Consider the following 12,500-nt stretch of genomic DNA (forward strand, 5'->3'; position numbering starts at 1 on the left):
GGCTCAGTTTCAACCTCCAGGACGGAGAGACCTCCTGCGACACCCGAACACCCGGCCGTGCCTGGTGTACCTGGGGAACCAGCATTATCTCTCACCACAACGGTCCCCACGACAACTGTCCCACCTGACCTGGTGTCCACGACCACCATCACACCTTTACCTGGTGTCCATACTGTCCCACCCCACCTGGTGTCCACCACCATCACACCTGTACCTGGTGTCCCAGTGACCACTGTCCCACCTTTACCTGGTGTCCCAGTGACCACTGTCCCACCTTTACCTGGTGTCCATACGACCACCATCACACCTGTACCTGGTGTCCCAGTGACCACTGTCCCACCTTTACTTGGTGTCCCAGTGACCACTGTCCCACCTTTACCTGGTGTCTATACGACCACCATCACACCTGTACCTGGTGTCCATACGACCACCATCCTGGTGTCCCAGTGACCACTTTTACCTGGTGTCCCAGTGACCACTGTCCCACCTTTACCTGGTGTCCATACGACCACCATCACACCTGTACCTGGTGTCCCAGTGACCACTGTCCCACCTTTACCTGGTGTCCATACGACCACCATCACACCTGTACCTGGTGTCCCAGTGACCACTGCCATCAGACCAGTGACCATCAGACCGCTAACAGAGACTACTAGCGTTCCTCCCGATACAGGAAGGGTGGAAGTATTGTCTACTACTTCCACAACAACTACACAAGAACCAACTTCTTCCTGGTCTGGTCCAGTAACCACAACCAGCTCCTCCACCTCCACCACGTCAGTCCCCAGACCCACTAGCCACCCAGAGAGAGTCACTACCAGAGTGGTTCCTACTTCTAAAGTGGTCTCCAAGACAACCCACAGACCAATGACAACAACACGCAGGACAACAACAGGCAGGGTTCCCGTGACGACGTCCAGAACTGCCACAACGGTGAGGTCCACCGCCAGACCAAGCACTGTTAGGGCAACTGTAGATACAAGAACTCTGGGAGTTCCAGGGGTTCCGACAGCGACGACCAGACCCGGTCCTCCTACGGTTGCTCCTCCGAGCCTGGTCACAGCTACCGTCTCAGAGGTTGTTCCAACCACGACCGTTCGTACCACGACCAAACCAGCCATCACTGCCAGATCCACAGAATCTACCGCCGTCCCCACAGGACCCACAGGAACGACCACAGAACCATCCACATCCACCACTACTACACCAGAAGGAATAGTACTATCCACCACTAGAGAGACAGGGGATACTCCAGCATTCACAGAGAGCACAACCAGAATGACTCCTTCGCCTGACCTGCTGACCTCTACAGAGGTCGCAGCCACTCCAGGGGTCACACCAAAGGTCACGCCAAAGGTCACACCAGATGTGACAGCAGCTCCCTCAGTCCCCGCCTTGCCCCCCACGGCCACCTCGACCTCCACCCCAGAGCCAGAGAGGGTGGACGGAGTAGACACCACTGCACCAAAGACTCCAACGCCGTCACCTGTGTCTCCGTACACCACATCAGAGACAACCGCGTCACCTTCGGTAGTATCGCCGTATACCACGACAGAGCGTGTAGGAACTACGGCAGAGGTTACTACATCCATGGCAGTGTCCTCAACTAGGATGTGTACTGTGAGTAGACCAAGTCCTCTCTCCTTTCCTCTCTTCTCCATGTAGGCTCAATGCGGCTCAATGTAGGCTCCATTTGGCTTAATGTAGGCTCAATGGGGCTCAATGTAGGCTCCATTTGGCTTAATGTAGGCTCAATGGGACTCAATGTAGGCTCAATGGGGCTCAATGTAGGCTCAATGGGACTCAATGTAGACTCAATGGGGCTCAATGTAGGCTCAATGGAGCTCAATGTAGGCTCCATGGGACTCAATGTAGTGTCCTTGGGGCTCAATGTAGGCTCCCTAGGGCTCAATGTAGGCTCCATGGGGCTCAATGTAGGCTCCATGGGGCTCAATGTAGGCTCCATGGGGCTCAATGTAGGCTCCATGGGACTCAATGTAGTGTCCTTGGGGCTCAATGTAGGCTCCCTAGGGCTCAATGTAGGCTCCATGGGGCTCAATGTAGGCTCCATGGGGCTCAATGTAGGCTCCACGGGGCTCAATGTAGGCTCCATGGGGCTCAATGTAGGCTCCACGGGGCTCAATGTAGGCTCCACGGGGCTCAATGTAGGCTCCCTGAGGCTCAATGTGGGCTCAATGGGATCCAATGTAGGCTCCATGGGACTCCTGAGTGGCGTAGCGGTCTAAGGCACTGCATCTGAGTGCTTGAGGCGTCACTACAGACACCCTGGTTACGAATCCCAGCTGTATCACAACCGGCAATGATTGGGAGTCCCATAGGGCGGTGCACAATTGTCCCAGCGTCATCCAGGTTAGGGTTTGGCCGGTGTAGGCCGTCATTGTAAATAAGAATTTGTTCTTAACTGACTTGCCTCGTTTAACTAAAGGTTAAATCAATACATATATATATATAATATTTGTTACTATCTGAAAAGTTCAGTCCTCTCTGTAGGCTCAGTCGTCTCAGCCTATTACCTTATTTACTAACGCTCTGCAGTCTTCTAGCTACTTGTTCGTACGTGGTTTCTCTCATCAATGGTTTCTCTCATCAATGGTTTCATCTAGTCTTTGTTTTCAATTAGGAAACTCTATAACACATGTTGTTCAATCAGTTCAGGTAGTAACTGTTGTTCTTCCCTGTCTCAGCCTCCCTATTCAGAGATCATAGATGAGTGTACCAAGTTCCTCTGTGTGAGCGGCCAGCTGGTCCGATTCAACATGTCCCAGAACTGTCTGTATAACTCCACCCCTCCTAACTGCGGCCTGCTCGGCTTCGCCATCCTGGTCAACGGGGACAAGTGCTGCCCGCAGTGGGACTGCCCATGTGAGGACAACTGCTAGGCGACACACGTTCACAGTAGTAGACACGCACTCCAATGGAGGCTGGTGGGAGGAGCTATAGGAGGATGGGCTCGTTGTAATGGCTGGAATGGAATAAAAAGGAAGGGAGTCAAACATGTTGTTTCCATATGTTTGATGTGTTTGATAACTTTCCATTTATTTCACTCCAACCATTAAAATGAGCCCGTCCTCCTATTGCTCCCCCACCAGCCTCCAGTGAACCCCCCCCACCCACCCTCCCCGTCAGGTGTTTCTCAGTCATGATGTCCTGTTTCTTGCTGGTGTTGTCCTGTCTCCTTCAGGTCGCTGCTCAGTGTTCCCGACCTGAACGTGATCACGTTTGATGGTAACAGCGTGGCCATCTACAAGGCTACCTCCTACATTGTGACCCAGCTGCCCAGCGAGACCGTCAGCATCGTGGTCCAGGAATGCCCCGCTGACTCAGACACGGTGAGGATGAGGGTACATTAGGTCATTGTAACGCTTGTGCCCCCAAAATGGCCGCCTCAGAGAAAGTGAGGCCATGGAGCTATAGAATTTACAGTAGGTAACTGTAACGCCGGTGTCCCCAAAATGGCCGCCTCAGACACAGTGAGGCCCTATACTGTAGCTACAGTACCTTTGCAGAAAGTATTTCAGTGGCGATAATCAATAAATATGGTGATAAAGGACATCCTTGTCTTACACCCCTAGATAATGTAAAATTCTCAGGAAATGATCATTATTCATTCACATGTCGAGTAGTTGTATATGACTTTAATCCCTTTTATTAGAGATTCTTAGCCTTTGAAAATTAAATTAAAAAAGTATATTTAATATTTATTTTTCTGTTTCCATCCGAAGCTGCTGTGGAATTTCACCAACCTGTGTCTCGTGGTTTTGAACATTACCCACAAGTCCAACCACCTGGTCATCAACAGACTGCAGAGGAGGGTCAGTCTGTTCCTTCGTCTCCTCTTCATCTATTCTTCATCTCTTCTTCATCTCTTCCTATCACTTCTTCATATCTTTCTATCTCTTCTTCATCTCTTCCTATCTCTTCTCCATCTCTTCTTCATTTCTTCCTCATCTCTTCTTCATCTCTTCCCATCTCTTCTTCATCTCTTCCTATCTCTTCTTCATCTCTTCCTATCTCTTCTTCATCTCTTCCTATCTCTTCTTCATCTCTTCCCATCTCTTCTTCCCATATCTTCTTCATCTCTTCCTATCTCTTCTTCATCTCTTCCTATCTCTTCTTCATCTCTTCCTATCTCTTCTTCATCTCTTCTTCATTTCTTCCTCATCTCTTCTTCATCTCTTCCCATCTCTTCTTCATCTCTTCCTATCTCTTCTTCATCTCTTCCTATCTCTTCATCTCTTCCTATCTCTTCTTCATCTCTTCCTATCTCTTCTTCATCTCTTCCCATCTCTTCTTCATCTCTTCCCATATCTTCTTCATCTCTTCCTATCTCTTCTTCATCTCTTCCTATCTCTTCTTCATCTCTTCCTATCTCTTCTTCATCTCTTCCTATCTCTTCTTCATCTCTTCCTATCTCTTCTTCATCTCTTCTTCATTTCTTCCTCATCTCTTCTTCATCTCTTCCCATCTCTTCTTCATCTCTTCCTATCTCTTCTTCATCTCTTCCCATCTCTTCTTCATCTCTTCCTATCTCTTCTTCATCTCTTCCCATCTCTTCTTCATCTCTTCCCATCTCTTCTTCATCTCTTCCTATCTCTTCTTCATCTCTTCCTATCTCTTCTTCATCTCTTCCTGTCTCTTCTTCATCTCCTCTTCATCTCTTCCTATCTCTGCTTCATTTCTTCCTAACTCTTCTTCATCTCTTCCTATTTCTTCCTCATCTCTTCCTAATTTCTTCTTCATCTCTTCTTCATCTCCTCCTATCTCTTCTTCATCTTTCCCATCTCTCTCGGTCTAACTAGCCCTTTATTCACCAATTTGACTACAGACAGAATCAAAGTCAATGTCAAGTAGAAAGAGTTCATCCTAGACCTAAAACGTGATGAGATGTTAATTAACTTGCCACACACACAGTAGTATTTGTAGGCCTATCTATATTAGAAAATACAGTACCCCTCAACATATAGGATTTTGACACATCTTTTCTCTCTGTCAGCTGTATGTGAACTCGAGGTACGCCAAGCCGAGGTTCAAGAAGTTTGGCTTTGAGATCCTGGACACCGGCAACATGTATCTGATCCGTACGCCAGCGGGCCTGAAGCTGCAGTGGTTCCACAGCACGGGCATGTTGGTCATCGAGACAGAGAGCTACAACAGCAAACTGCCCACCATGGGCCTCTGTGGTATGTTGTGTAGTTAGTACTTATGAGGACGTTGGTATGTGGTTTACCAGGACACTGATATTTGGCTTACCAGGACAATGACATGTTGTTTACCAGGACAATGGCATTTGGTTTACCAGGACAATGGCATCCATTTGAAGTGGAGTGGTATGGAGGCTGGCTGTAGTGTGCTTCCCAAGTGGGACTCTATTCCCTATTTATACCACTCCTTTTGCCCCGGCCATGGGGTCAAAGGTTGTGCACTAGGGATAGGGTGCCATTTGGGACGTACCATAGGACCTCACCTGCTATAGCCATTCAGATTGAGTAGGGGCCATAGATTGAGAAGGGGCCATAGATTGAGTAGGAGCCATAGATAGAGTAGGGGCCATAGATTGAGAAGGGGCCATAGATTGAGTAGGAGCCATAGATAGAGTAGGGGCCATAGATTGAGAAGGGGCCATAGATTGAGAAGGGGCCATAGATTGAGTAGGGGCCATAGATTGAGTAGGGGCCATAGATTGAGAAGGGGCCATAGATTGAGTAGGGGCCATAGATTGAGTAGGGGTCATAGATAGAGTAAGTTCCATAGATTGAGTAGGGACCATAGATTGAGTAGGGGCCACAGATTGAGTAGGGGCCACAGATTGAGTAGGGGCCACAGATTGAGTAGGAGCCATAGATTGAGTAGGGGCCATAGATTGAGAAGGGGCCATAGATTGAGTAGGAGCCCCATATTGAGTAGGGGCCACAGATTGAGTAGGGGCCACAGATTGAGTAGGGGTCACAGATTGAGTAGGGGCCACAGATTGAGTAGGGGCCATAGATTAAGGGCCACATATTGAGTAGGGTCCCTGAGATGTTGTGCATGTTTCGTAGGTGAACGTGCCATTCCTGAAATAATAACGCTGTTTCATCTTCTGGCTCCCCGCTCACTATCCCTCCCTTCTTGCATTCTGGCCATGGCCTTGCCCCCGACGCATGCTCTCTCTCACTCTTTCTCTCTCCGCCTCTCCCCCTCTGTTCCCCTCTTCCGATCACCTCTCTCTCTCTCTCTTTCTCTCTGTGTGTGTCTCTCTCTCTCTCTCCCTTTGTCTGTCCCCCCCCCCTCTCTCTCTCTCTCTCTCTCTCTCACTCTCTCTCTCTCTCTCTCTCTCTCTCTCTCTTTGTGTCTCTCTCTCTCTCTCTCTTTGTGTGTGTCTCTCTCTCTCTCTCTCTCTTTGTGTCTCTCTCTCTCTCTCTTTGTGTGTGTCTCTCTCTCTCTTTGTGTCTCTCCCTACTTCCCCCCAGGCTGCTGTGATGGTAACCCGGCCAATGACCTGATGCTGTCGAATGGGACGACAGTCGGGGAGAGCGAGGACCCAGCGGTGTTCATCGACAGCTGGCAGGTCCCCAACACCACCAGTTACATCAGCCACAGCCGGCGCAGAGAAGTCAACTGTTCCACCAGCGACTGTTCCCAGTGTATGACCATGCTCCGAAACACCTCCTTCAGCCCCTGCCATGCTTTTGTAGGTTCACTGCTTCCTCTCTCTCTCTCCCTCATCGTACTGTACCCTCCCATCCCAATACAGTACTGTAGATGTGTTGAAGACAGATGATTCTGTACAGTACCCTCCCATCCCAATACAGTACTGTAGATGTGTTGAAGACATAAGACAGATGATTCTGTACAGTACCCTCCCATCCCAATACAGTACTGTAGATGTGTTGAAGACATAAGACAGATGATTCTGTACAGTACCCTCCCATCCCAATACAGTACTGTAGATGTGTTGAAGACAGATGATACTGTACAGTACCCTCCCATCCCAATACAGTACTGTAGATGTGTTGAAGACAGAAGACAGATGATTCTATACAGTACCCTCCCATCCCAATACAGTACTGTAGATGTGTTGAAGACATAAGACAGATGATTCTGTACAGTACCCTCCCATCCCAATACAGTACTGTAGATGTGTTGAAGACAGATGATTCTGTACAGTACCCTCCCATCCCAATACAGCACTGTAGATGTGTTGAAGACATAAGACAGATGATTCTATACAGTACCCTCCCATCCCAATACAGCACTGTAGATGTGTTGAAGACAGAAGACAGACGATTGAAGAAAACGTTGTTGTATTTCTTGTCATGTGCCGCAGGTTCCTCCCAGTACGTTCTGTGAGGTGTGGGTCCGTGACGCGGAGTACGTCACCAACCCGTGTGTCGCGCTGGCTGCCTACGTGGCATCTTGTCACAAGTTCAACGTCTGCATGGAGTGGAGGAGCCCAGACTACTGTCGTAAGGACTGGCTTTATTCTGCTACGCTGACTGTTTAACATGGCTTCCCAAAGCACAGTCAGCACAGTCAGACACATGAAGCCTTACACATTACACTATAATGTTGTAACATCAGTCAATACACTATAATGTTATAACATCAGTCAATACACTATAATGTTATAACGTCAGTCAATACACTATAATGTTTTAACATCAGTCAATACACTATGATGTTTTAACATCAGTCATTACACTATAATGTTTTAACGTCAGTCATTACACTATAATGTTTTAACATCAGTCAATACACTATAATGTTTTAACATCAGTCATTACACTATAATGTTTTAACGTCAGTCATTACACTATAATGTTTTAACATCAGTCAATACACTATAATGTTATAACGTCAGTCAATACACTATAATGTTTTAACATCAGTCAATACACTATAATGTTTTAACATCAGTCAATACACTATAATGTTATAACATCAGTCAATACACTATAATGTTTTAACATCAGTCAATACACTATAATGTTATAACATCAGTCAATACACTATAATGTTATAACATTAGTCAATACACTATAATGTTTTAACATCAGTCAATACACTATAATGTTTTTATTTTTTTATTTTTTTATTTCACCTTTATTTAACCAGGTAGGCTAGTTGAGAACAAGTTCTCATTTACAACTGCGACCTGGCCAAGATAAAGCATAGCAGTGTGAACAGACAACACAGAGTTACACATGGAGTAAACAATTAACAAGTCAATAACACAGTAGAAAAAAAAGGGGAGTCTATATACAATGTGTGCAAAAGGCATGAGGAGGTAGGCGAATAATTACAATATTGCAGATTAACACTGGATTGATAAATGATCATGTACAGGTAGAGATATTGGTGTGCAAAAGAGCAGAAAAGTAAATAAATAAAAACTGTGGGGATGAGGTAGGTGAAAATGGGTGGGCTATTTACCAATAGATTATGTACAGCTGCAGCGATCGGTTAGCTGCTCAGATAGCTGATGTTTGGAGTTGGTGAGGGAGATAAAGGTCTCCAACTTCAGCGATTTTTGCAATTCGTTCCAGTCACAGGCAGCAGAGTACTGGAACGAAAGGGGGGTGAATGAGGTGTTGGCTTTAGGGATGATCAGTGAGATACACCTGCTGGAGCGCGTGCTACGGATGGGTGTTGCCATCGTGACCAGTGAACTGAGATAAGGCGGAGCTTTACCTAGCATGGCCTTGTAGACGACCTGGAGCCAGTGGGTCTTGCGACGAATATGTAGCGAGGGCCAGCCGACTAGAGCATACAAGTCGCAGTGGTGGGTAGTATAAGGTGCTTTAGTGACAAAACGGATGGCACTGTGATAAACTGCATCCAGTTTGCTGAGAAGAGTGTTGGAAGCAATTTTGTAGATGACATCGCCGAAGTCGAGGATCGGTAGGATAGTCAGTTTTACTAGGGTAAGTTTGGCGGCTTGAGTGAAGGAGGCTTTGTTGCGGAATAGAAAGCCAACTCTAGATTTGATTTTCGATTGGAGATGTATGATATGAGTCTGGAAGGAGAGTTTACAGTCTAGCCAGACGCCTAGGTACTTATAGATGTCCACATATTCTAGGTCGGAACCATCCAGGGTGGTGATACTAGTCAGGCGTGCGGGTGCAGGCATCGAACGGTTGAAAAGCATGCATTTGTTTTTACTAGCGTTTAAGAGCAGTTGGAGGCCACGGAAGGAGTGTTGTATGGCATTGAAGCTCGTTTGGAGGTTAGATAGCACAGTGTCAAAGGACGGGCCGGAAGTATATAGAATGGTGTCGTCTGCGTAGAGGTGGATCAGGGAATCGCCCGCAGCAAGAGCAACATCATTGATATATACAGAGAAAAGAGTCGGCCCGAGAATTGAACCCTGTGGCACCCCCATAGAGACTGCCAGAGGACCGGACAGCATGCCCTCCGATTTGACACACTGAACTCTGTCTGCAAAGTAATTGGTGAACCAGGCAAGGCAGTCATCCGAAAAACCGAGGCTACTGAGTCTGCCGATAAGAATATGGTGATTGACAGAGTCGAAAGCCTTGGCAAGGTCGATGAAGACGGCTGCACAGTACTGTCTTTTATCGATGGCGGTTATGATGTCGTTTAGTACCTTGAGTGTGGCTGAGGTGCACCCGTGACCGGCTCGGAAACCAGATTGCATAGCGGAGAAGGTACGGTGTGATTCGAGATGGTCAGTGACCTGTTTGTTGACTTGGCTTTCGAAGACCTTAGATAGGCAAGGCAGAATGGATATAGGTCTGTAACAGTTTGGGTCCAGGGTGTCTCCCCCTTTGAAGAGGGGGATGACTGCGGCAGCTTTCCAATCCTTGGGGATCTCAGACGATATGAAAGAGAGGTTGAACAGGCTGGTAATAGGGGTTGCGACAATGGCGGCGGATAGTTTCAGAAATAGAGGGTCCAGATTGTCAAGCCCAGCTGATTTATACGGGTCCAGGTTTTGCAGCTCTTTCAGAACATCTGCTATCTGGATTTGGGTAAAGGAGAACCTGGAGAGGCTTGGGCGAGGAGCTGCGGGGGCCGGGCTGTTGGTCGAGGTTGGAGTAGCCAGGCGGAAGGCATGGCCAGCCGTTGAGAAATGCTTGTTGAAGTTTTCAATAATCATGGATTTGTCGGTGGTGACCGTGTTCCCTAGCCTCAGTGCAGTGGGCAGCTGGGAGGAGGTGCTCTTGTTCTCCATGGACTTCACAGTGTCCCAGAACTTTTTGGAGTTGGAGCTACAGGATGCAAACCTCTGCCTGAAGAAGCTGGCCTTAGCTTTCCTGACTGACTGCGTGTATTGGTTCCGGACTTCCCTGAACAGTTGCATATCGCGGGGACTGTCCGATGCTTTTAACATCAGTCAATACACTATAATGTTTTCATGTCAGTCAATACACTATAATGTTTTAACATCAGTCAATACACTATAATGTTGTAACATCAGTCAATACACTATAATGTTGTAACATCAGTCAATACACTATAATGTTTTAACATCAGTCAATACACTATAATGTTTTAACATCAGTCAATACACTATAATGTTTTAACATCAGTCAATACACTATAATGTTTTAACATCAGTCAATACACTATAATGTTGTAACATCAGTCAATACACTATAATGTTTTAACATCAGTCAATACACTATAATGTTTTAACATCAGTCAATACACTATAATGTTTTAACATCAGTCAATACACTATAATGTTTTAACATCAGTCAATACACTATAATGTTGTAACATCAGTCAATACACTATAATGTTTTCCTGTCAGACAATACACTTTAAATTTATAGGCAAGTCAGTTAAGAACAAATTCTTATTTACAATGACGGCCTCCAATGACGGCCTCCAATGACGGCCTCCAATGACTTCCTCCAATGACTTCCTCCAATGACGGCCTCCAATGACGGCCTCCAACGACGGCCTCCAACGACGGCCTCCAACGACGGCCTCCAACGACGGCCTCCAATGACGGCCTCCAACGACGGCCTACCGGGGGTTAACTGCCTTGTTCAGGGGCAGAACGACTGATTTTTATCTTGTCAGCTCGGGGATTCGAACGAGCAACCTTTCGGTTACTGGCCCAGTACTCTAACCACTAGGCTACCTGCCGCCGCACTTACAGTTTAATGTTTCCATGTCAGTCACTGTCATTGTGTAAAGCAAAAGACAAAGTTCTGCACCATGAACATAAGAATATTGAATGAAGCTCTGACGCCTGTCGTGGTTCTGATAATGTTCATGAACAGTTTAAAACAGTGTCTGTGTCACCTCTCTCCTCTCCCAGCCTTCATGTGTCCAGACCGACTGCGTTACCAGGCCTGTCTGCCTACCTGTACAGCCCAGTCCTGCTCCAACCACGACTTTGACCACGACCCTGAGCAGTGTACAGGCCTGACAGAGGGATGTGTTTGTCCTGAAGGCACTCTGCTCCATCGACCCTACTCTGCCCTCTGCATCCCCCCTGAGAAGTGTGGTAAGCCTTCACTGATCAACCCTCCGCCATCACACACACAATGAAATGAACACTGGTCAACATTCATATGATACAAAACACCCGGTCTGGTCTGGTCTGGTCTAGTCTAGTCTAGTCTGGTCTAGTCTAGTCTAATCTGGTCTGGTCTGGTCTGGTCTGGTCTGGTCTGGTCTGGTCTGGTCTAGTCTAGTCTAGTCTAGTCTAGTCTGGTCTGGTCTGGTCTGGTCTAGTCTAGTCTAGTCTAGTCTAGTCTGGTCTGGTCTAGTCTCGTCTAGTCTGGTCTGGTCTGGTCTGGACTAGTCTGGTCTGGTCTAGTCTGGTCTAGTCTGGTCTAGTCTAGTCTGGTCTAGTCTGGTCTGGTCTGGTCTGGACTAGTCTGGTCTGGTCTAGTCTGGTCTGGTCTAGTCTGGTCTAGTCTAGTCTGGTCTAGTCTGGTCTGGTCTAGTCTGGTCTGGTCTGGTCTAGTCTAGTCTGGTCTGGTCTGGTCTGGACTAGTCTGGTCTGGTCTAGTCTGGTTTGGTCTAGTCTAGTCTAGTCTGGTCTAGTCTAGTCTAGTCTGGTCTGGTCTGGTCTAGTCTGGTCTGGTCCGGTCCAGTCCAGTCCAGTCCAGTCTAGTCTAGTCTAGTCTGGTCTGGTCTGGTCTAGTCTAGTCTAGTCTAGTCTAGTCTAGTCTAGTCTAGTCTAGTCTAGTCTAGTCTAGTCTAGTCTAGTCTAGTCTAGTCTAGTCTAGTCTAGTCTAGTCTGGTCTGGTCTGGTCTGGTCTGGACTAGTCTAGTCTAGTCTAGTCTAATCTGGTCTAGTCTAGTCTGGTCTGGTCTGGTCCGGTCTGGTCTTTAGTGGAAAACACTTACTGTAAGTCACCCTGAGTAAGAACATCTGAGTAATACATCTTACACTTCAGTACATGTTTTATCTGTGTGTGTGTGTCTCCCAGCCTCTACGGACAGTTCGGGTGTACCCCGTGCTCCTGGCGAGGTGTGGAAGACATCTTACATGTTTTATCTGTGTGTGTGTGTGT

General features: G+C 47.2%; 1 protein-coding gene across 1 annotated transcript in view; it reads left to right on the plus strand.

Annotated features, from left to right (window-relative positions):
- Positions 1–12,500, plus strand: part of LOC135531501 (otogelin-like) — a gene marked incomplete at its 3' end in the record, with an annotated part of 128,424 nt that overhangs the window by 106,817 nt on the left and 9,107 nt on the right. Inside the window, 11 exon segments of the mRNA XM_064959530.1 lie at positions 1–64; positions 539–1,615; positions 1,897–2,207; positions 2,706–2,883; positions 3,203–3,214; positions 3,217–3,350; positions 3,744–3,833; positions 5,015–5,201; positions 6,471–6,691; positions 7,328–7,466; positions 11,294–11,482. The exon segment at positions 1–64 is cut by the window's left edge and continues 345 nt beyond it. Coding sequence (XP_064815602.1) covers positions 1–64; positions 539–1,615; positions 1,897–2,207; positions 2,706–2,883; positions 3,203–3,214; positions 3,217–3,350; positions 3,744–3,833; positions 5,015–5,201; positions 6,471–6,691; positions 7,328–7,466; positions 11,294–11,482 — 2,602 coding nt within the window.

This window comes from Oncorhynchus masou, unplaced genomic scaffold, assembly GCF_036934945.1.
Source record: "Oncorhynchus masou masou isolate Uvic2021 unplaced genomic scaffold, UVic_Omas_1.1 unplaced_scaffold_1607, whole genome shotgun sequence".
In the NCBI taxonomy this organism is placed as follows: domain Eukaryota; kingdom Metazoa; phylum Chordata; class Actinopteri; order Salmoniformes; family Salmonidae; genus Oncorhynchus; species Oncorhynchus masou.